This window comes from Bidens hawaiensis, unplaced genomic scaffold, assembly GCF_021521415.1.
Source record: "Bidens hawaiensis isolate Kalapana, Puna unplaced genomic scaffold, B.hawaiensis_p1.1 tig00060233_1, whole genome shotgun sequence".
NCBI lineage: Eukaryota > Viridiplantae > Streptophyta > Magnoliopsida > Asterales > Asteraceae > Bidens > Bidens hawaiensis.
The window spans coordinates 1-25,910 of NW_027500864.1; the positions used below are offsets into that span (position 1 = coordinate 1).

The 25,910-nt window shown below is 33.8% G+C and overlaps 2 protein-coding genes across 2 annotated transcripts; both read right to left on the reverse strand.

Annotated features, from left to right (window-relative positions):
* Positions 1–9,895: 9,895 nt before the first annotated feature.
* Positions 9,896–12,413, reverse strand: LOC143602960 (ferredoxin--nitrite reductase, chloroplastic-like). The gene is made up of 4 exons (XM_077079911.1): positions 11,976–12,413; positions 11,200–11,554; positions 10,819–11,107; positions 9,896–10,728 (listed from the first exon to the last, which is right to left on the reverse strand). Exons 1-4 carry the CDS (start codon positions 12,343–12,345, stop codon positions 9,988–9,990), a joined length of 1,755 nt encoding a protein of 584 aa, XP_076936026.1. The 5' UTR covers positions 12,346–12,413; the 3' UTR covers positions 9,896–9,987.
* Positions 12,414–20,238: 7,825 nt separating this feature from the next.
* Positions 20,239–25,035, reverse strand: LOC143602962 (glycoprotein 3-alpha-L-fucosyltransferase A-like). Its single transcript, XM_077079914.1, has 7 exons — positions 24,613–25,035; positions 23,613–23,770; positions 22,096–22,337; positions 21,562–21,666; positions 21,193–21,349; positions 20,895–21,119; positions 20,239–20,819 (listed from the first exon to the last, which is right to left on the reverse strand). The coding sequence occupies exons 1-7, from the start codon at positions 25,033–25,035 to the stop codon at positions 20,561–20,563; spliced, it is 1,569 nt and encodes a 522-aa protein (XP_076936029.1). The 3' UTR covers positions 20,239–20,560.
* Positions 25,036–25,910: the final 875 nt, after the last annotated feature.

The following is a 25,910-nucleotide window of genomic DNA, read 5'->3' on the forward strand; positions in this document are numbered from 1 at the left end:
GGATAATTTTGAATATTGATATTTTATGTTGTTGCCATCATAATTTAGTTATGGTTATTAATGTAAAAATTACTAATATGCATTAAAAAATAATAAAAAAAATATTTTTTCAAAGCATTAAAACGATGACACACATAAATGCAAGTCGTGTATTGCTGTCGTAAATGCTTGTCATAAATCTGTGTCATAAATGCGTGTCAATAAATATGACACGCGGATGCATGCCATATTCAATTTATAACTGGGGCTTCATTGACACGCATTTGTGTGTCATCTGTACCCTTTAATGACACGCATTGCGTGTCATTAAAGGCTTTTTTTCTAGTAGTGACATGACCCGGATATTTGCGAGCTGACCAAGACATGACCTGCTTGACCTGTTGAGTTTCTCTTTGAGTGTTAATAGTTGGGGTGCTAAACAGGTCGCGTTCTCGGCCCAACTCGACAACCTGAAATGAATTCGAACACGACGCTGACCGAACACGATTTGCAGTAATAATTGAATGGAGAAAAATGTCCAACCCTTTTAGAGATGTCCATTTCTTTTAAACTGGACTTTAACAACCCTTTCATGTGTTAGCCCTAACATTTGTTGTTTTATGTCTTGCCTTTAGTGGAATACTTTGTTTTTAGGGAGGTTAGGTCTTTTTTTGTGGCTAGAAGCTAATGGTGTGGAATTTTGCATATTTACAAGCTTTGTATAGTCACTTTCTTTTCAATGTGAATCGTGAAGTTAATTTTTTGTTTCATTCTTTTTTTCAGATTTTCGCATAGGATTTAATTCGTCTTTTAGTTTTTGTCAACAATCATGTTTTTATCAATTACAAGCATGTTATACTTTAGCAAGTATCTTTAATTGAAAAAATGATATATTTTGATGAGAGTGTGCATTGTTTTGAACATGCATGATGCTTATATTGGATAAGTTGATCAGGTACAATAGATGAATGATGATGACTTGCTTCAAATTTTGGTATGTGTGATCGTTGTCGTCCATTATTTTTGGGGTACCTTGCCAATTAACATAGACGTGGTATGATGTGATTTATTGTGGTGAAGTTGTTCAACATCGTAAAGTTTTTATTTCTGTTTTGGATATGCATGTATTTGAAGAAGTTCTGGAAATACATTATTTTTTTCTCACCACCAATATCCATTGATATGTGGAGTCTTTGGCCATTTCTAATGGAAGCTTTGGGTAAATGAGCTTTTGATTTATTTTGCAAGTATGTTAACATTCTTTCTTTACATTTTAATATCCTCATGTTGTTTCTCTTTTAGGTTTTATCTTAATAATTTTTCCCATGAATTACTTTATACATTTACGACTTTTCTTATTTGTTTGTTTCGCGCCTATGTGTAATTAAGATGTTATTCCACTCACAATATATGAAAAGTTGTACCTTGAAAAAAGCCACAAGTCAAGATTACAAATTTTGGTAAGCGAGTCAATGTAAACCATTTTTAGTAAACGGGTCAGAATCATCATTTTTATAATGCAAAAGATAAAAAGGAAATGCTTATGTTATTATGATATTAAACAACCCGTCCATCGGACGGATAATGTAGGCGTCACATTCCGGCGTTAATATTCCCGTCCACCGGACGGGTAAAATACTAGTTGTACCTATGACATGTGGTTCTATGAACCATCACTTTTTTCATTGCACCAAGGAGTTATTTTATAGGTAATTATTTTAAAAAATTTTATATATAAAAAATAAATAAATTTTCTTTTTGTTTTAGAATTATAAGCCTCTCGAGAGACTATGCTGAGATGGTCACCCTCCTTAGTTTTTGCCCTTCCTTTGAGCCTGCCCTGAATTTACTTATATTGTTATTGTGCGTTGATTCCAAAATGAATTTTCATGACATAAATGGTTTGCGTAAATTTTTTACTAACCCCCTAACGAATGACAGGGCGTGTTAATGCCAACGAGTGTACAATTAATCATATACATGTATTTGACACTAAAATGACTTGCAATGAAAGAATGTGAATTTGTGTAACTTAAATAGCCCAGTTATATTTGACAACGCCTATAGGGTCCATAAGCGTATAAGTAACAAGATGCATATTTTAAACACTAAAATTACTTGTTATAACTAATTCAGTTTTGTGTAATCTAAACTAACCACTTAAACATAGCATGACTCCAAAAGTGTACGCTAAATCATACACGTGCCGTACTACCAAATGGCCAGTAATACCGCAAGACCCCTAAACTAACCTAAACTAGCCACTAAAATCTTTTTTTTCTTAATATTCCGAAATAACCTTATGTATTTATTAATTTGAAAGTAAAGAAAGTAACATAAGTTTATGGTGGCGTGATGGTATGGTTATATATGTTGTTGCCATCTATGACACCTGAGTTCGAACCTTGACTTATCTTTGGCTTTTTTTTTTCTCTTCTTTATGTTGTTGGTACATTTTTAGCTCTTTTTTTTCGAAATTAGAGATAGACCTGTGTATTTTATGTATAGATTCCATATCAAATTAAACAACGAAAAAGTAAGGTGATGTAGTGGTAAAGTTGTTGTGTTGCACTATATTTATTGCGAGTTTGAACTTGCGAGAGCCGACTTTTAGTTTTTTATTTAGTTTTTTTCTTTTTTATAAATTAGAAGTGTTTAATTTCTGTTGTTTCTATTGTTAATTTTATAATACATCAACTCAAGGCGCTGAAGGCAACCTCTAGTTTCATTTATGGAATATGTGTGTGCGTGTGTACTTGGTATTATCAACTTGTGCCATAATACCGAAATTAATTTGTTTCATGATTTCCGCGTATTTTCAATGATACCAAAGGTAATAGATCAATTATCAATTCATATCTATGTAAAGAACCCCTTAATTGTAAGACCTCAAACCCTGGAGGTCTCACAGTTGGTCATTAATTCGTAAGTATCAAACTTTACATGCCCCGGTATCGTAACATGCTAATATTGGTATTCAGTCAGTACTGAAATGACACAATACTAGTATTTGGTCAGAAAATCACGTCCTTAGTTTCAGCACTAGAAGATAATTCTAGGTGAATACGAGTTAAGGTGCTCGGACTACAAGATCTATTAGAGTTAGCTCGATTGGTGTTGGCAGTAGCTGGAGTTGATTTTGATGATCCCTTGAACTTTAAAGACGGGTCTACTGGTTAAAAAAATGTAAATGTTTTCTTTTGAAGCAGGAATAAGGCCAGAATAATATGAACTTGGAACTATGGAAATCATCATTGAGGACTCACACTTGTGTTAAAGATTCTGATATTGCAACAGTAAAGGTGAATTATTTAAAAACTTTCACACCTAAAATCAAATTTTATTTGTACTTTTACTCCCATTGTTTTTTGTTTGTAGTACTTCTATTATTTAATTGATTTATAGAATACATATTTATAAAAAGTTTAAATATAGATTTTTTTTATTTATTTGTTTATTTATTTATTAAAGTACGTACATGCATTATTAACAAGTTATATACTTAGATTTGGTTCTAAACACATAATATGTTTAAAACCAGTTGATATTATTTATTTGACTTTTATATAGTATTAGCTTTTTATATTAAAACATTGAAAAATCGCAATTCATAAATAAATTAACATTTAGTGATTTTTGGTATTCTTTTAAACTTGATGATTTTCCGAAGCAAATTATTAGTTAATGGATAGCTTTAAGATTGTTTACTTTTATATATATAAATAGGCATTTTAGAAAAATCATACGTTAAAAGCTAATATATTTAAGTACATTATATAAAATTAATTACTCCTATTATTGTTGTTAATAAAGATAAAGACATTTGTTACATAAAAGTTTGTTTAAGAACAGAAATGTCATAAAGGTAATTATATATATTAAACCAGATAGTGATAATACATAATATATAAATTATAAAAATTAGTTTAGAATTTTATAGAAAAACTTTAAGAAAATCAACTTTTTTAATCTTATAATTTAATGGTGATTCCAAATCTATAAAATCATTTTAAATACATATCCGTTAAATACAACCAAATTTTTTATATCACTAAACTATAATACCATATATTTTATTAGAAAAGCTTTTTGTATTAAGTAGAAAAATCCAAGCCTCAAGAGTGAAAAGAAACTAGTGATGATACTAAAGTGATAGTGGAATGTGGATGAGCTGTAGATGTTTGACCATGCAATTAGTGGGTCAATGGTCAAACCTAACCATATCACTTCCTTATTGTCATTTCTGATCAATAATTCATCTCAACTTCTTCCATTAACTCCTTATGCTTCTACTTCTCCAACCACTAGATCCTTAATTTAGTGACATTGATACTTATTGGATGATAATAATTAATTTGATTAATATAAAAGTTAATATGGTGACATAAGTGTACTAATTCAAAATTTCAACGTGATGCATGATACAAGTTTAAAGTTATTTTATGGTCATGATTTCAAAATTTATCCAAATTGGTTACATATATAGTGGATTGTCGTTGGAATAGTGTTTTTTTAGCGGTTATATAGTGTTTTTTAGCGGTTATTTTCACACTGACTCACTTAATTATCTTCATTTCATTTTTAGGAGGAGACTCACCATATATCTATATCTGAAAAAACCCCATGACTCAACTTGAAACCCTTTATTTTTTGTCACATGTGAGATTTAAACTCAAAATTATCCCATTTTATTTTAAACTGATGGTTTTATATGCCTCACCTCAACCACGTTAGAACACTTACTATTGCAATATTGCAATATAGTGAACCAAACATAATTAATTTATATGGCTTTGAAGGAACAAGACGAACCAATGGAAAACCATTGATTTGCCTCATCTCTTCTATGGCTGATTTTTAGCACTAGCTAGGCCAATCGGTTCAAACATTTGTATAATGAGAATATCTTATTGCATAATTGACAATACAATAGATTCACAAAAATTAATGGTGGTTAATTATGGGTTTTAGTGGGGCAAGTAGGCATACATTTCCTATTGTTCATAGTGTTGTGTTGTTTATTTAAGACTTAAGAATTGTTAATGTTTACTTCATTTTTAAATGTTTATTTCATATGTGCTTAAAATAATTAGTTTAAAACAAACCATATATATTTGTAACAATTGTACAAACCTAGTTGAGTTCATAAAACTTGTACAATATAGTGAACATATATCACATTCTAGGTTGTTTAGATAGTTTACTGTTTTATTTTTCTATTCCGAATGTTAAATACCTATATATATATATATATACTTCTATGCAAAACTTCACCATCCTTTTAAAAAGTTGGATCTTGCCGCCTAATCGTTCTTATCACATAATAAATCAAGCTTATCAAATAGTCCACTTAAACCGAAAACCAGCCATATTGATACCAAAAGCAAATCCATATATTTTTAGATAAATCAGGCGAATCCAACCCATTTCTTGAACCCATCATCTCTTAAGCCAACTCGGTTATATGGTGAAAGGCAAAGTTTGTCATCTTTGTATCCATTACACCCTAATATTAGTCCAAAAAAAAAAGAATGGAAAATAAACATTTTTCTTGACCAAAAGAGCAACTAATTTAACAATTTCTAAATTGTAGCAACTTAGAGCATGTCAGATTGCACTGCTAATACTGAATTGAAGCAAAGTTTCGTTTATTTAATTTTTAACTTGTTATCCATTGATTTTGTCTTGTTTTATAGATCTATATATATATATACGTATATTTATATGTATGAATATAACATGATTAACATCAATCACATTTTCTCATAATGGCGTTAATCAACACATCTCATTCAAACATATATGTTTGACTCGAGTACAATCAAATCATTATGTTTTATTGCATCATGAAAATGAAACATTTTTTTTCTTAGCAAATATTAAATGGCTACAAGCATAAATGCACGTGAAAATAAAGTTAAAAAAAAAAGGAAATCGGGTATTGATGATCACATGGTTTGGTTAAATATACACTTTTTGGATTGAAACTATTCGAATGAAATGTTGACAAATGGCTGATTCTTGGAAACGGGCCTCCCCTTCTTTTACCCGTAATCATGTCAACAAGATCTCAAAAACGACCGATAAAGTAAGGGAATAATTATTATTATTTATAGTTTCAATCATTTTCGCTCTGGTTATTATGGATTTGCTTAAGATCAGTCATTTTGTTTGTGTTTAATCTGTTGGTTGGTAATCTAGCCGATAACATAGATGGTTTCCGGTTTAAACAACTTCAAACACCATTACATGCATACTACAAAGCAGAGGCTTTCATCTTTGGGTGTATTCATTCTATCGGTGAAAGTGGGTCCCGTACGTAGGTAATTGTTGGTGATACTCTATCGAAAAACATGGTGTGCGTAACGGATTTACCAAGTGTTTATTGAGGGATCAGCAACGCTAGGTACCAATTAATGACGGCTGTTTTGTGACAATTTACAGATTTTTTTTGAACAGCCAGATATTATTTGCTTGTGCCCCTTAAGTGGTTTGCGACCAAAAGTCCCTCGGATACTAACACATTTCACATAACAATAAACATCTGTTAAAGACTACTAGAGAAGATTCCTAACTTGTGTCGACAAAATTTTCATAAAAAATTCTATCTATATCTATAAATTTATCCGTAATTACCAGTCTCAATTTGTTTCTAAAACATGCGAATGAAACTCTCATAACTCGATCTCAAACCTATAAATACAAAACACTCGATATTTCAAATTATGGGAGATCGTTGCTTGGGCGTGGAATGTACATAAATGTTGAGAGCACGTAAGCGAGCTAATGTTGAAAGTCATTGTTAGCGAGTCAGGTGAAATTAGGCATCTCGAAATTTAAATACCGTCATTTGTATCTTATATCACAATGGGACGTAAGTTTGGATTGGAATTGATAGCTTCAAAATGTGGAACCAGACCATATATGCCATTAATTTCGAGCCATTGGAGTTCATGGGCACAAAAAATGTGGATAACGAGAAAGCATTGGTAGGACGCCCTCGCTTAGGCATTAGCACTCGTAAGCGTACACGTCGCTGTGTTATATTACTCATTTTCCATCCTAATGTGTAATATCTGAAAATGTAATATATTTATCTACAACTAATGCCAAGCTTGTCTGTCTAATAATAAAATAGTGTGAAGTAATATCGTTTGTCTACTATGAGCATTAGAAATGAATAGATATATAGTTCTCAATGTCTAGCTACAAATGTAATATAATTTATATTTAGTATTTTGAATACAATGTAAGTTGATTTATAAAGTTGATATATACGCTAGTGTCGCATATACATACATATCACATATATACACACGCGCATACACTTTTAAACACATACACATACACATACACATACACATACACATAACACCAATACACACACTCATAACACACACATGCAGTAACACATGATACAAGGTAGCATAACCTTTGGGTTCTCTTGGAATCCTGTATTATTGAACATTATTATATGTTTTAATTACTAATACTTGGTATACAAGATAGCAAAACCTTTTAGTATATAAAAGAAAAGGATAATAGATATATATATTAATTTGATAATTAGTAAGTATGGTGCATTGCATGTTCCTCTTCATGTATTTGTCAAGAGTACCTTTTTTCTACACCCAAGCATATGCAACCCATGTTCAAATGGCAATGAGTTTTCGGCAATTTAGTGGGGAAAATATGTTCCGGGATCTAAACGTACATAAATTCATTTAAATAAATAATCATGAGCTAGTACTATTATCTCGTTAAAACGATCATAGCTTTTTTACTCGTAAGGACGTTAGTAGGCCACCTATCCATGAAAATGATGTCGGGTACGGGGTTAAGACCGTATGGGCAACCATCGGTCCCCTCAATTCCTTCATATAATGTTTATAAAACAATTTTATTGCTTTGCCAACTACATATATTGAAGTTTGTGAAGAAAAAAAAAGTTTCATTTAGTTTTTATGTTGACAATGGTTAACTAGGGATGTTTGTGATTGCTTATAAAAACTTGTTTATAATTGATGTAGCTGTTATACTGTTAGTTGTTTAGAAATGTTCGGCTTTTTTATTATTATTGTTATCCATACTCCTTATGAGAGCATTTATAAGTTATAAATGAAATATGATGATTTAAATACGCTAATTTGCTTACTCAGGAAACAACTATTGTTAATATCACTAATTGAACAAATTGTAATGTGAGAGAGGACTGCACCCGCTATTAGTTTGGATTTTAGACGGCAACAAAGTGAACACTGCACTAAATGCATTCTCCAATTGCATCATCTGTTTCTAGACGGCACTATGTTACAAATGAAAATGGTTTAAACACTTTCAAACTTAGAGTTAGGTTCGGCAAATGATGGCGGGTAGGGTGGGGTCATGTGACATGTTAGAATGGGTTCGCGCTAATACATGTTTTGAGTACAATGAGGTTAAGTCAAAACAAGTCATCTTATAAAGGTATTAATTTGGGGCAAAATGGATTTAAATTGAAATTGGTTGTTTAATAAAAAAAATAGATTGAAATGGACGCAATGGTGTTGGTGGTGGCCATGCCAGAAGTTGGTGGCGGTGATTCTGATTGAGATAAAAGGTAACCCTGGTGTCGGTGGTGACGATGCTAGCGGTGGTATCATTGGTGGCGACAGGTCAATTGTGGAGGCAGCGAACGTGTCGGCGTGGCGCCCTCGTTAATGATGATAGTGGGGTCGGTGGTGGCGATGATGGTGGAGGTGGCAACAACGAGTAGATGGTTGAGACAAACAAGGTCTTCGGTGATGATAATCCATTTGAATAAACTTTAAGTTAACAAGTTTTATACTATTATTTAATTTGTTTTATGAGTTGTCAAACAAATGTATTTATGATTTTTTTTTCCATATTAGCCCAATGAGTAACGTTTATTTTAGTAGTTTATGTTTAACTTTAACAAAATGGAGAGGCAGTTTATAAAACCGGTTAAAATGGACGCATTGTAGGGTCGGGTCGGGACTCTCCTCCTGTCAGTTACCCATTATTTGCCTATTATTTTGTGAGATATTCTCTAGAAAATAATATTACAAAAACTTTATTGCAAAAAGAATAATTTCTACCAAGAGGTTTTGAGCGACTTCAAACCCAGTCGAAACCATTTTTATAAAGCTAAATTGTAACCTTTTCTTTCATGTATGACTCGAGAACTTCAAAACATGAAGTGTTTCGACTCTTTTAAAACTCAATTCAAACCATTAAAACCGGCAAACCAAGCTATAGTATGTTGAGATGACCACTTATTTTAGGTTAACAAGTGGAAATTCTACAACACATGCAATTTATACACTTCTATTAAACCATCCATAAACTCCAGCTTAGCTACATATAATCTTGATAATCAACACGATCCAAACCATTAAAAAACCGTCAAACCGGAATCTAGGGACCGAAACCAGTTATGTTTGTCATGTGTTTATCGTCATTTTCCTCTACCATCATACAAACTCAATGATGTCACTTTCATGAGGGTTTCAGTCACACGTGAATCGGTTTTCAATGATGAACTTATTTTTGTCATGTATTTGTAGAAATAACATGTTTCTGTCATGAATCGGCTTTCACTGATGGACTATTGTTTTTGTAAACCCAATCTAAAACCGATCCAGTTTGTCGGTTCAATAGATTGGCCCATAGTTGACTGGCCCAAATGAAGACAATTCAAGACTAGTAAACCGGATCAACTGTGTAGACCCTTTGTGTTACTAAAAAATAAAATAAAAAGTTACACGTAAAATTTATTTTTATTAATGAGAGAGAAATTGGGAGACACTTATATAGTCTAAAGTATAGGTGGATTGCCCACTTATACATATTATTATTACATTTGTTCAATCAAAAAACTAAAAGATATACGTGTGGACCTTTGAACAACTTAAACTTACCGTACCTCAAGGCAATATTACAACTTTCAGTTTTAGTCCCTCAACTTTGTTTAGATGTACACATGTTACCCCTACACCAATATTATTTTCATTCTTCCACCTCCTCTCTTTCCCTTGGAACAGCACCAAATTTCTCAACCAAAATGTCCACTACTAAAGGCACCAAGTCCTTACAAGGGACGGCCTTCTTATAAATATCCCCCAAATGCGAGTCACTTCCAATTCTGCCCCCTACGAAAACATCCGCCCCTTCGACGACTTTCCCATTTTCGTCCCTAGTCATGCATCCCATAAACCCTATATCCGCCACTTGCACTTGCCCGCACGTGTTTGGGCACCCAGTCCAGTGCATTCGTACTGGACGGGTTACAGAAACAAGTCTTTGCACTTCTTCTGTAACCTTCAATGCCCGAGCTTTTGTCTCGATTATAGCCTGCCCGCAAAACTGGTTACCCGTACAAGCTACTAGCCCTTTCATTAAAATAGGTGGCTCGGGTAAAAACTTTTCTTTTAAAAGTGGCTCGTCAAGTAAAGCTTTGACTTTTGAGTTTGGCACGTTTGGGATTATGATGTTTTGTTCAACGGTTATCCGTAGCTCTCCTGAGCCATACTCATCGGCTAACCGTGCTAGTTCGTCCATGTCGTCGGCTTGGACTCGACCAACTGGAATGTGAATGCCCACAAAGTTAAGACCTTCTTGTTTTTGTGGGTGCACACCAAATAAATCCCTTCTTTCCCAATTTTTGTCAACGAGGTCTTCGGTAGATGATCTCTCCAATGCTTGTTCGGGCATTCTCTTGACCACTTCCGACCGGAACCCTTCTACACCCTGCACCCCGAAGAAACTAAAATTAGCAAGAGAGGCCCTTCAGAATTGAAATTTTATAGTTTAAAACCAAATTTAAAGACAATGACATACGAGTTCATCGATCAACCACATCATTCTAGTCTTCTGCCTATTCCCTCGCGTACCAAGATCCCGATAAGCCTCGAGAATCGCTCCACAAGCCGGGACCACATCTTCGGCTGGGACCCACGCGTCAAGAGGTATAGCCTCTTCGCACCGCTTTGGGCTAAAGAAACCCCCTACCAACAAATTGAACCCGAACCTACCGTTCTTAGTAGCCGGCATGTATGCTAAATCATTGATATGAGGGTGCTCATAAAGATCATGTGAACCGATCACACACACATTCCACTTCCTTGGCCTACAAAAGAAAAGGCATTCAAAAAGGTCAAAATGTATATCTTTTTCACAACCAAAAAGTAAAGATAACACTTAAAGATCAAAGTATCTTACAAGTTGGTAACTGCGGGATTCCCTCGCGAATTCCCGGTAATAAATTGTGATAACAAGTTCGTATACGGCCTCGTGTCCACAATCTCGTACGGATCGATTCCTGCAATCGGGTTCCCAACAGGGTTCCTAACATTGTCCATACCACTTTGAAGGCTCGTTAACCCAACTTCATCAAGACCCTTTAAAATCGCGGGTACATCCGGTAGCGTAACACCTCGAATTTGCCAGTTTTGGCGTGTGGTGACATCAGCACAACCTTGATCACCATACTGCTTTATCACACTAGCTAAGTATCTAGTTTGTGCACTAGTTGTCACACCATTTGGAAGCTTCAACCTCATCATAAATCGACCATCTACACATTTAAACCCATTGATGACAAAGATTAATATAACTTAAAGTTACGAAATTCGGAAGGTATTATTTTCTTGATTCCGAATCGAAAGTTATAATCTTTATACTAAAATTCGAATCAAAGATTAATGGGTATTTTCTAGTTAAATCAAAAGATTCCAGAATCAACCATTCAAATCAGTTTTTGAATCTAAAGTTATGATCTTTATGATCCCACAAAATGATGACTAGCTAGAATTAAAAACAGTAAAAAAACTAAAATTCGAATAAAAGATTAATGGGTATATTCTAGTTTGATCTAAAGATTCCATAATCAACGATTCAGATCAGTTTTTGAATCAAAATTCATGATCTTTATATTGCTAAAAAAAGAAAACGAATCTTGAAAAGATGTTAAAATAAAACTTAAAACATGTTCTTACAGTGATGTTTCCTGCGATGAAACAAACCAAGCCACTTGAGTCTAACATCAACATCATCTTTAGTATCCTTAACTTTATCAATCTCCTCAAAGGGTATCTTAGCAAGATCTTCAATCCCATTCTCCATGAACAGTTTCATAGGTTCACTAACAATCTTCACCTTCTCATGAGGATTAATACCCTGCCGAAACTTCTCCTTTAAAACATAATACCTTCCTTTCTTTTCAACTCTTGGTTCCAGCCTGTTGGCGGCTATCTCCGCCGGAGAAGCTGCTGGTACGGTGGTTTGCGATGGGGTGGCATAGAGTTTAGTAGAACTGAGTTTAGTTGTGGTTGTGGGTGTGATGAAGTTGACGGAAAAAGATGGCATGTTGGAAAGAAGACGGTGGGGGTGATGGAGGAGAGAGAGGGTGGGTGGGTTTTGTAGGGCGGAGGAGGGGGTGGGTAGAGGTGCACAAATCGGTTTTTTTGAAAAAACCGGTTCGGTTATTAACCGGACCGGTTTTTTTTATCCAGAAAAAAACCGGTTCGGTTAATAACCGGACCGGTTATTAACCGGTTTTTAATGGTGAAAACTCAAACCGGCCAAACCGGTTTGGACCGGTTTAAAAACCGGTTAGAACCGGTTATTAAACCGGTTTTTTATAACCGGTTTTTAATAACCGGTCTAACCGGTTATCCGGTTTTTTTTTTTTTTTTTTTTTTTTTTTTTTTTTTTTTTTTTTGCTTTAGGGTTTAGGGTTTAGGGTTTAGGGTTTCGTTGTTAGCATTCTTTGCTTGGAAGATTAAAAACACATAACTTTCATTTATAGCTTTTACATTAAAAATACAAACATTAAATCGTTATCGCATATTCGTAACTCAAAAATACAAACATTAAAGAATGCTTAGACACGATTACATTAACAAGTTGATGTTTGTTACTCATTTTCTTCGCTACCCGATCCCGAGCTATTCCTTAGGTAATCGTCGTACGCGGCTTCTTCATCGGTCATTGGTTGAATGTGTCCTTGATTGACCTCGTCTTCATACAAGGCCGCCTCATAGTCCATTTCCCCCTCGAGTGAGCGTTGATGTTGTGCCCTGTCTAAAGAGTCCAAGTAATCCTTGTAGCAAATCGACATCTCTACAGCTGCTGGAGTGAGTCGAGTCCTCCTAATCGATATAACCCTGCCAGAAACAGAAAAAGCAGACTCCGAAGCTACCGTGGAAGCTTGGACCGTTAGTAAATCTTTGGCCATGGCGGCGAGGATCGGAAACTCATCCTCCTTACCTCTCCACCAAGCCAGCAAATCAAGACTTCTAAATTCATCCGGAGTCATGTGTTTCACAAAGTTGGTACCACCATACCTTCCAAGTTCACTGCTTGGGGTGTTTACCCTTTGACGTTTACCGGCGTCTTCCCAAATCATGTAGTACATCCCCATTTCAAGGTCGGTTTGGGATTGGGATTGGGCAACAGCTCTTAACGAGTCATGAATTTGGGAAGACGACCCGTGTTTTGTAAGGTAAACATCATACATGTTTGCCAATGTGGTGTTGAAATCATTCTTTAAAGTTTGGCTATGATAGGGGTTTTGATCGTCGTTTAACCCTAGCTCATCACAAATTTTTTCTATTAAAGCTTCAACACCACCAACATTGATGCAAGGGTTTAACGCAGCCGCACAGGTCAAAACAGCGGGTAGTTGTTGAAAATATTTTATAAATTTTTCTTTCATTTTTGCACCCATATCAAAATAAGGTGCACCCCTACAATGAATTTCAGTCAACTTTGTGCACATGACAGCAATTTTTGGTAAAGCAATGGGGCTTGTTGGATAGTAAACCCCGGATAAACTAGTTGTGCAAGATTTAAAAATTTGAAGAACCTCCGTAACGATCTCAATCAATAACCAGTTTCTAGGATCGTACGGTGCACATTTACCCCTACTTGACATTATTTGATGAAACGCAACTAGTGATTCTTTTTGTTGGATGGCTTTCTCAAACATATCACAAGTCGAGTTCCATCTTGTTGGACAATCCCAATTGGGCCCCAACCATTGACAATTAGCTTCATCACAAAATTTTTTGTATCTTGAAAATGTTTTATTGTTGCTAAAAACATCTCGTAACATTCTTTTAAAATTGTTTCTTTGCGTTTCGATCACGTTTAACCCATCTTGCACGGCCAAGTTGATAATATGTGCAATGCATCGGCTATGAAAAAACGCTCCATCACAAATAGGTTTATACTTTAATTTTAAATGGCCAACCGCGGCCGTATTGTTGGACGCGTTATCAAACGATATTGAAAAGATTTTATCTTCAATCTTGTATTGTCGAATGACTTTATCCAAGAGTTTAAAAATATTTCTACCCGTGTGCGGGTAATCAAACAATTGAAACGCAACGGTTCGTTTCATCATTTGCCACGACCGGGGGTCAACCCAATGAGCCGTCACACAAATGTATGAGTCGGGCGAACCATTAGGTACCGACCACACATCCGTTGTTAAGTTCACACCAGTTTGTAAGTTTGAAAAGTATGAAATTAGTTCGGATTTAGCGTCTTTCCATGCTTTAAGCATATCTCTTCTAAGGGTCGAACGACTTACGTGTTGGTAGCGTGGTTGAACATACTTTTGCATCATCTGCGTGAATTGAGGGTTGTCGAAGTGGTTGAAAGGAAGTGATTGTTGAATCACAAAGTTGCCAAACTGTTGACGTACCGCTTCAAGGTCGTACGTAAACACCGTTCCTTGATTCGTCATCTCCGGCTGCGAACTACTTCCGGATTCGTCCTTCAAGACCTTGCAAGAGGGCTTTTCTACATGAGCTCTTAAACTGGAGTTTGCTTCTTTGTTATAAAACTTCAAACAATGTTTGCATCTAGCTTTTTGGGTTCCGTTAGACATTTCGCATAGGTCGAAATGTTGCCAAATATCTTGGTTTCGTTTCGTGGGGATGACCCGAACGACGGTTTCTCCCGTGTTCGAGGCACCCATGTTGACCGATGAAGCAGCACTTTGGGAGGCCATGATAATCGACAACGAATTAAGAGTGGTATACTCGAGTATGAAATAAACGACTACGAAAGAAGAGCGTTTGGAGTTATAATCGCGTATGAAATAAACGTTTAGAGCTTTTGGAGTTGTATAATCAAGTGTGATCTAACCAATACCCAACCTAAACTATATATAGATGTTTGTGGGGGTTAAAAAACAAAAAAAACGGCAAAAAAAACGGGCAAAAAAAAAAAAAAACGGCTATAAAGCCGTTTGGTAACGTTCGAAAACCGGTTTAACCGGTTAACCGGTTATTAAAAAACCGGTTAACCGGTTTTTTTATAACGGCTATAAACCGGTTATTTTAAAAACCGGTTAACCGGTTTTTTAATAACCGGTTATTAAAAAAAACCGGTTTTTTTTATAACCGGTTACAAAACCGGTTTTGGCTCCAAAACGTATAACCGATACGTAAACCGGTTACGTAAACCGGTCAAACCGGTTTTTAAAAAAACCGGTTTTTAAAAAACCGGTTTTCCGGTTAACCGCCCAAACCGGTTCCGTAACCGGTTTTTTTGAACACCTCTAGGGGTGGGTGGTGTCTCTTGGATATTATTAAGAGTCGGGTCGTGTGTTAAGTTGAGTTAAGTTAAACATGAGAAGTAGAAACAAGAAGGACAATTTGGATCACAACTCTTACCTAAATTAGTTGTCAGCGTTTCGAGTGCGTGGTTTTTTATATAATTATTTTATTTATTGTATGATGAGTAACGTTGGGCTTTAAATAGTATATATAAAATTGTTTTGTGTGTTAAAATAGATAACACCTGTCTCGAATTACCAATGGATAGCATATGGTTAATAATAATAAACGAGATACTTTAAAATTCGTTAGAACCACTTCTAAAAATTTTGCTTGATTTTTGGTTTTTTCATTCCTTTTATATGTTTTTAATATTTACCAAAACCAAAAAAAAAAGTTAAAAGAAATATATATGGTTCGTGAAAATACATATACATAGCTCGTAATATGCATATATGTAACTTCTCAAGATATGTATATATTGTATGTACTTCGATAATCTACATTGTTTTTATTACTTTTTAGTTATGACAAAGATTAATATGACTAAAAATAGAAAATAAAAAAATGTGTTTAGAAGTAGTTTTCATGAGTTTTAAGTTCAATGTGGTTTTCGTTTATATTAGGATTATAGATATATTGGGTATAAACATTATTACTTCGGCTTCAAACCGGTAACTTAAACCGTGACTGACATAAACCATTACTCTACACTAGTCTTATATATGTTTGCTTATTTATCTTTTCCTAGTTATTTATATCGTTCAACTTTTAGCCGGGTTTACTGATCAAGAACTAGCCAAATGCCTCTTAATTCAAACCTAATCACATTATGTGTTTAATATAGGAATTAGGCGCGAAGTAGTAATGGGCAAAAATGAATTGATAAAGCATGATTAGGATATATGTTATTGGATGTTTGAATATGGAGTGGCCACGTATGACGTCACGTAGGTACGTGGTGAGAGCTTTCACATTTCACACCAAGTTTGATGTGTTATGGTGCTCTGAAATGTAAAAGGTGTTTGCGTAGTAAGGTGGAAATACATAATTACTTAATAATTAAAAAAATCACGTCTTGTGAGATAAGCGCTCGTTAAACTAATAGGGCTAGAAGGGCAATGCTCTTTGACCTCTTTCACCTGTGAAGTGTTGGGTGTTAACGCTAAAGCCTGCCAACGTGGTCTCTTGGCGCCCTTGAGTTTTGTCCCATAACACACCTCCTTAAACATGTAAATTGAAGTTATTGATTGAAGTGAAGTATACATGTATGTATATACAAATGACCTGGTTTCAATGATGTCTCGTGAAGTGAATGTAATGTTGTGCATTTTTCATAAGAAGAGAGTGAATTTCTAGAAATTTGTCAAGATGTGTCAATTATATAATGTCGTGTATAATGATGATGACATGAAAAAATGGTAGAAGTAAAATAACTGAAGGCACTCCTGCATTATCAAAACTGACGAGATGTGTCAATTATATTATACCGTGTATACAAATAACTACAAGGTTCTTGTTTTTTTTCCGATAGATGTCGTAATTCTTGCTTCTAGCGTTATTTTGTAATTTATTGGTGTGTTATTATTTGTAATCATGCTTTTTTAATATATTTTTAAAATACATTTAAAAAAAAAAACTAGATGGTAGTTGTAATTTAAAATATCTTGGTGAAGGCATCTTTTATATAACTAATTGAATGTTACTCTTACGATATATCTCTTTAAAAAAACAATGATTGATTGGCATGCTCATTCATTCCTCGCTATGGCACAAAGATGAGGAATAAAAACACTTCTTATGATAAATAAAACTATAAAATACCATATTTTGACTTCGAAATATCGCAATTTTCACTATGGAATATAATTTAAAAGTTTGATAACTATACCGGTAATAAAAATATTACAAGTGCCGTAAGGATAATACTTTGAGCAAATATGTGATGTTTTATAATATTGCGTAAGAAGCAAGTATCAACTTGTTGAGTACTAAAAAGGAATATACATACAAGGTTTTAAAAAATGAAAAAGAACAGATATTATTATTAATAAAAATATTGTAATTATTTGATGGTCTTATTGATATAAATGGCATTGGCAGGTGACGGTTGAGGAGGTCGTGTGGTCTGGCTTTAGAGAAGACGGAAGAGGCAGCCAGCCACTAGCCCACCCACACGAGTGGGAGCCAAGCCAAGCCGCACCAAAAACCATGTGCTCCTTTCCTTCAATGGACCGGGTTATATTTTCTAATATAGTCAACCACAACAATCCTCAACTAAATATTTTTTATATTAAAAATAAATCGTAAAAAGTAATACTTTAAAATATTCTCAACCCATTTTTTATCCATAGTCATATCATTACAATTAAAATCTCTATTTTTCTCTTTTATTTTCAAATCAAATAATATATTTTATACCTTTATTATTATTCATTTACTCTCCCTACTCACTATTACTATCGGAAAATATTTGAAAATTATACGGTATAAATAGTGAAATCTCAAATTTAACTTTTTCGTATAACATTTTTTTCTCTTCTCTACTCACAACCAGTCATAACCAAACTTTATAATTTACAAAACTCACCCACATAGTTATACTGGACAGACTAAGAATGCTCTTAAGACAACTATACACGGAGTGTTAATTCAATTTTTGATTTGTTCGGTTTATTTTGAACGGTGTTTTATTTGATTTACATTTTTTTATTGAAATCGAAAACTGAAATAAATTTAAGTAGTTTAAAACCGAACTCAATACCTCATTTAAATTCAGTTCACTTTTTGGTTTTTCGTACGAAAAAACGAATAACCTTTGTTTCTTGTTGGACCATATAAGTAAAACTATAATCAAATTGAGCTAAAGAGCAAAACTTATCTAACCATATTTGCTATTCGATTTCAATCGAACTTAGATTGTTTTAAACCCCAATTCAATTTTTGTTCGAAAACAAGATGAAAATCGAATATGTAATTCGGTTTCGCTTTAAACGCCTTCGCTTTAGCTTGGTTATCGATATAATTAGTATGAAATCAAATATTAAGCGCACACACGCTCTATTTCCTCCTATCCGTAATAAATTGTGAAAAATTGAGTTTATAAAAACTAAAAAAAATTAATAAGATTATATATATTTGAATTTGATGGGTAACCCTTAGATCAACACATCTAGAGCTGCAAACTCTAGACCATATTGTTTAGCAACAACTCCCATATAATGAAACAGAAGAATGTGTCTTTGGATCAAATGGTGATGTAGCTCTAGATCGATGGGTGCTACCAAGCTATGTTTTCAAAGCACTTAGCCATTGAAAAAGTCAACGGGTATTGAATGCCCTGACACGAACATAACACTCCTTGTTGTCAAGTCCAGGCTAATAGTAAGGGCATTCAACTGTTAACACCTAGGTCTAATAAACAATACATTTTTTTAGAACGACAAACACACAACCCCATTTAATCATACTTTCAAATTTACACTATTGTCCATCATGGATTTGAACCCTTAAACACATGGGGATGACACATTTACGCGCGCACGTTACTAAGCAACAAACCCTATGGTTAATGCATTATTACTTCCCAATTCCCATTTACTACTCACATCTCTCCACCTCGTTTATTACGTCTCTCTCCCTCACTTATCACGATATACTCTGATACTTTTATCCGAGAGTTAGAAGAGCTCCCGAGTTATTTATGCAATCCAAAAGATAAAATCCTAGCCTCATATTCATTCTCTCCATTATTGAAGACTATGTTATAGTAAGTGATAGTGAAAGTAATGTAATGTGTTGATTTTACGTAGACAAGATGAGTTTCACTATCACTAAACACATGTAATGGTAAATGATGGTGAGTGTTTTTCTTTTACTTTTAATGTATTTTATAATTAATATTATTTATTTTTTAAACGATTACTTGTCATCTAAAAGTCAGTTCAAGCACATGTCAATCGCTTAAATGACCAATGATAAGCCTTTTTAAAGACAATTTTGTTTTTGTTAAAATTTGTCATACTTTTCAAGAGAGAGAAATATGTCTGTGTTAGTTTTTTATAAATCAAACTAACTAGCAAAAGTTATTTGAAAAAAAATCAAAATAAGTTTTATGTTAAATAATATAAAATAAATAAAATAGGTATTCTTTGATTGACCAAAAAATTAAAAAAAAAATAGAATCAAATTGACATCAAATTAAGCCCTCGCTCACCCTCATGAGTTGGCTCATGGTCAAGCTAATGACCAAGGTCCAAGGATGGTCGGCTAGGCGTGTCCTGGTCGTGATGTCTAAGTGGCCACACTTCATCTTACGATCACGTAACGTATCACATGGGCTAATAGAATCAAATTCTCACTCTTTAAGAACTTTTTTTAACAATCAATCTTATTGAGTAAATAACAGCTAGACTAGCAAGAAGCTTAGATTAGATACAACATTACACCCTGGCTCTAAGAACTACTATCACTAGAGATTAAATTGCCTTCAATTAATTTTTATCATTTTAAATTGTTTAAAAGTATACCTTACAAAAAGAAGTTAAAAACAGACCTTTATATCATCACTACATCAAATTTATAAACATCTTTAACAAAATATTCTTACCAATAGTAAAAACAGATGGCTTCAACAATACATAATATAAAATAAACAAGAATGTTAACAAAACCATATCCAACCTATGGCCAGTCTGACCCAATCTCGATCTTAGCCAGGCTCAGGCTTGATACTTAACCGGTTTCAAGACCTAACCGACGGAAAACCGGTTTCGGTCCTTAACTGACTTGAGGTTTTTAATCTGTTAAAACTCGAATACCACAAATTTACATAACAAATAGTAGAAAATGACAAGAAAACAAAACACATTTAAGAGTTTCATATTCATTTTCATATTCATCTATCCTCCCTCATCACTCATACTATTTGCTACCAGAAAAACACTATCAAACCGTACTAAAAATAAGCTCAAAAGTCGCTAAGTGACGTTTACAGATTATGTTGCACTCAGTTACACGAAAATAACCTCAAACTTTGCACACGGATTGCTTATTATGTGGCTCATAAACGCAGTACCAGTTCTGAAACTAAATGTGTATAAAGCTTGCCTTTGTGTCATGCCAACCGGGTATATTTTGTAAACTTTGAGGGCATTTTTGTCACCTCTTATACTTTCGGGCCTTTCGTTTCTCCAAATAGGTTCGTGATTTAGAGATTTGAATTTCTGCAAAACAGCTGTTTCTAAAGCTTCCATGGTCAAGTTTCCAGACCTGCCCATTAATGACCAAAAAGAAATTTCAGTTTTTATAATTAAAAATATCTTATAAAAATAGATTTTAATTTACCTTAGAAAAACAGACTCCATCTCGAATCTCCCTCTTTCTCTTACATAGACGTGATATACAGTTTGAGCACCTCGTTCACACTTGCAAGGGCGTTTGAGAGATAACGAACTTTCTTCTTTCTCACGGATTTTTGTTGCTAGAAAAATGCATAATCGACAAGAAGAATGAACTGCAGCCATATCAACAAGGGCCTTGAAAGAATCAGAGGGCCCTTCATATTTCCATCTGTAAAAGACGTATGTTATAACTTGAAAAAAACTACAAATTCTTAAATGTATTATGATGATGAACGACTCGCCTTAGTGATTGATTGTAGGCAATGGGATCATCTGCAAGATGTTTCATGGTTTTTGCAACTAATTCGATATCCTTTAATTCCTTAATATGTAATATAGAACCCGGTGCAGGAGCAAAATCTTGAATATTTGGAGCACCAACAACAACGGGAATAGATCCTGCAAATTACAATTTATCTTTAATCAATTATCATGCATTATTAGAAAAAAAAAATATTTAGTCTAAAATTGTTACAAATCTCTAATATTGCCAAACTAGCAACCAACATCATTTTAATTAATTTTAAACGTAATTTGCTAGGTAGGTATTTTTAGCCTAAAATAGAGAAATGAGAATCATATAAATATTATGAGATCTATCATCTATGTACCTGCAACAAGGGACTGAAAGAATTTTTCAGTGACATAGTCTTCTTCATTGGAATTTTCAAAAGCCAAACTAAATTTGTAACGCTTCAATGCTTCAACTTTGTTCACTGCCAAGAAATGAAAAAAAAAAAATCATTATCAAAAATTCAAAATGAGTTTAGTTGACTAAGTCACTAAACATAATTCAAAAAAACCAGTTTTATAGTAAACAAAACAAAACAGCAAAACAGTGATATATGTACCTGATTTTCTTTTAGGATTTATATCAAAAATATCGTTCTAAATTTCATAAAATCATATTTACCCTTTTAAAACACTAAAATTTCTCTCTCACACACACAATTGAAAAGAAAATTTCTCTCTCACACACACAATTGAAAAGTGTGTGTGTGTGACACACACACACACACACTTTTCATATACACTTTTTTCCTATATATATCGTGTATATTGTTTTTTGAATGCTGTGAATAATAAATCTTTTCCCCAAATCTCTTATTACTGATTACAAAAACCAAAAAGACCTATATGCTTACCATTCCCATCACGGTTACGGTGACAACCACCATAAGAGTCAATTGCGATGTTTGACTTTTCAAGTCCTTCAAGGGCTTGTAAACGGAAATTACGAGCAGCACAATTTGAAATAAATGCTGCTGCCAATGCTTTTTCAGATTTGGGCTGAACTGGGCCCATTATATCATACTCGGCCCATGAAAAATAACCAACAGGAACATCTGAGGAGAGACTGATTGTCATAACAATGCTGTATCCTTTTCTGAAACATGATAAATTTTATTAATCACATAAAACAAAAGGGTAACATTTGTATACTACTCCCACGTGTTTACTATATACAAACTGCTTGAAATAGAAACTAAGTTCGTTTTTGCTGATCATTCAAAATTTGCTGAAATGGTCTTATTTGCCATTTTATTATATATGTATATGCCAAGTGGTATCTGATGTAGCGTCTAATAAGTAATTTGTAGTGGCAATTTCATGTCTTTGCAAAAGTTGGAAGTTAATACATGTCAAAAACATGCTGTAGATGCATTGTAATTTCCAACTTTTGCAAGAACATGGATCAAATTCTGCCTTAAATTTAAATATAAAATTTTTGAAAATATATTAACTTATCAAAGTTGTATAAAAATTTTATTTTTAGTTATTCACATTAGCACTTTTGCATATGTAGTATATGCATGTCATGTAATCAAGCAGTTCCACATCACATCAGCAATTTACAGATAAAATCAAACAACTGACAAAGATTGTTACTAGATGACAGTTAGATGGTTACCAAAACACATCACCTTCAACATTAGTGCTGTCTTTTAACTTAAATTTAATTAAAAAACTAATGTTAAAACTCAAACAGATTGACTAAATAAATCATTGGTTGATCTTTGAGAGGTTAGCCAGCAAAAATATGAGAATATGAACATATAATTAAAAAATAACAAGAAACGAAACTATATACAACATGGGATATATAGACGGTCAACTATACTCCAACTTGATTAGAAAGGTTTAATTTTCATGTTCCACATATAGCATGTGTTGCTCATAAATCTGTTTATTCTTTTTCTGAAGCATAAATTTGAGGGTTTATAACTAAATTAAAGCTACTATAATGCAATCAAATTGAAAAAATATTGGGTGTAATACATAAAAACTATACAAATTAAAAAGTTTAGGGACTTAATCATGTAAAAAGGACGTTTAATATAAACTCTAGAAAGCACAGGATAGGGACTTAATCATGTGCAAAACGACTCTTATATTAATAATAAAGAGCATGGACTTTATCGTTAGAATTTAAAAGTCAAGGCATTTAATCATGCAAAATTAATGTCAAACGACTTATGACAGAATTCAGCAAAAGTCCATAGGATTTTGCTTTAACAATCGCCTGTTTACTGCTAGCAACATATTCATAAGCACTCAAAAAATTATAATTCAAAAATGAAATAGACAGAAACTATAATGTTGACACAATGTCATTTTAATATGGTTATTCAATAAGTTATCTCAGATAGTACTTACCCACCGTCTTGCGAAAGCAATATTATTCTCGGGATAATATTGAGCCGATTCCATCGACCAAAGAATGCCAGGTGTAGCAGCTACATTGGGCAATCCAAATGCAGCATCAGCCTTTTGCTTATCATACCCGAACTTGCAGTCTACAGCACACGACCTCCACTCCTTCAAGAAACAAATTACTAAACATATTTAAACCGCCTTCTAAAAAGTAAAAACCACTAATTTCTAAAGAAACTTTGAATCAAGAAAGTTTTAATATCAGATATAGCTAACATGTCTAACAAAACAGAAACACATTTTATCCTACATAAACAAAGATTTTTGAACCCTATCGATACCTAAATTAACCTATCAGGCATTCCGTATTTTCTACATATACACAAATTACCAAACAACGCCCTGTTTTTGGTGTGCACATACAAAGTATATATGTGTGGGCCCTCCGGGGGGGGCAAAAGTGAAACTGCATTACTTTTCACGTTATTTTCCTAATTTCGAAAAAATAACGTTCAAAGTGGCGGAAGGTTAATCACGTACATGCACCAATCGGCTGATGGTGAGTGTTATGCGCCTTATCTCCAAGGCTTGATGCAAAACTACTATCGACCCGTGGTCTCACCATAACCAACCTCTCTATTTCTACGGGGTAGAAATAAGGCTGTCTACAGCTTACCCTCCTCAGACCCTACCATAACTTTGCTAAACATCATGAAAATGACTTTAAAACCGCTAATTTGTAAACAAATTTTGAATCAAGGAAGTTTCAAAATCAGATGTAGCTTAGACGTCTAACAAAACAGTTTATTTCTCATATTCTTTATTTACACACTACACACACCTGTAATTATGGGGATAACTGTTTCAAATTTCTGTATGTATAGGTCCAACAAGAACAAATTACAAGTGTGATTGTGAAGTATCATTTCATCAAACTAAGCTATTTCTTAAACCCTAGAAACACAAATAATAATAACAATGAAGATGATAAATAATAATAATAATACCTGTTCAGCACCAGTAACAAGCACAGGCTCCTGCTTAAAATCCCTAGCATACACCACAGCATCTTCTCTCTCCAACCACTCCTCACAGCTATCCACCACGGCTTCATTAACCCCCAAAATCGGATCATCATCGGCGATATCAAGCGAAGAAGCCGAAAACGAAGAAGTCGTGAACTGATAGAACGATTCAGTCCAGGAATTAAGTAGATCGGCATTCTTGGACAAATCTAATCGGCCTAAGAAACTGATCTCGGCTATGAAAACTAACACTAGAAATAGAGGTAGCAGATTGGACCATTTTTTACGCGAATTGTGAGCATTGGTTGATGATGATGATGATGTTGATCCGTTGGTGGTTGGAGGTAGATGGTGATCTAATGCAGGGTTTCTTGATGGCCTGTGGTTAGGGTTTAACATACTCATAATTAATTCAACTGAATCTGGAGGGTTAACGTGCAGTATGTATCAAGGAAGAAATGATGGATTGCAAAGTAGTCTTAGGCCTGCAGGTAGACTAATAATAATATTCATTCAGTTTAGGAGTTGGTTGACCTAGAATATGAGCCCAGTGTAGGATTTGGTTGATTTTTTTTCTTTTTCTTTTTTTTTCAATTTATATTAATTTTCGAGAATTGACAGTTATTATGGTTATGTTTAATGTGTTTGAAAATTTGGATGAGTCAAGTTTAGGCTAGGGATGAGCGTTTTTTGTACGAATCGATGCCAATTTTTTAAGTTTTCGGTAGGTATTTTATAGAATTTTGTATGAAATGCGGGTAACATACCCTGTTTGGTAATGGTACCGTTATCAAAATTTTGTGATTTCGGTACCGATCTCATTCCAAGTTTAGGAATTTATAGTTTTGATGACTTAAAACTAGGGTTGTAAAATAGCTGTTTTAAGCTTGATCGAAATCAGTATGTTAGAAGACTGAGCTAGCTAAGTTTGTAAATAAGTCAAGCTTGAGCTAATCTGCTGATGTAAGCTCGCTCATTGGCTTACTTGTGTAACATTTTAAGATAAGTACTATTTTTTTATGTTTAGAGGTTATATCCCACTTCTATTTACAAATGAGTTCACATGATATAATCAAATCATAAAATTAGCATTAATGTTAAAGTTTAATTACATATACAATTGAGAATTATTAGTTAAAATGTAAACATCGCAATCAGTTTCTTTAGAAACTAAGTCTATACTTAAGCTTAAATTTTAGCTCGTTAACAATAACAATAAGCTAGTCTTGCTTTTAACTTTTATAATATATTTTATATTGTAAAATTAGTTTTGAATTAGA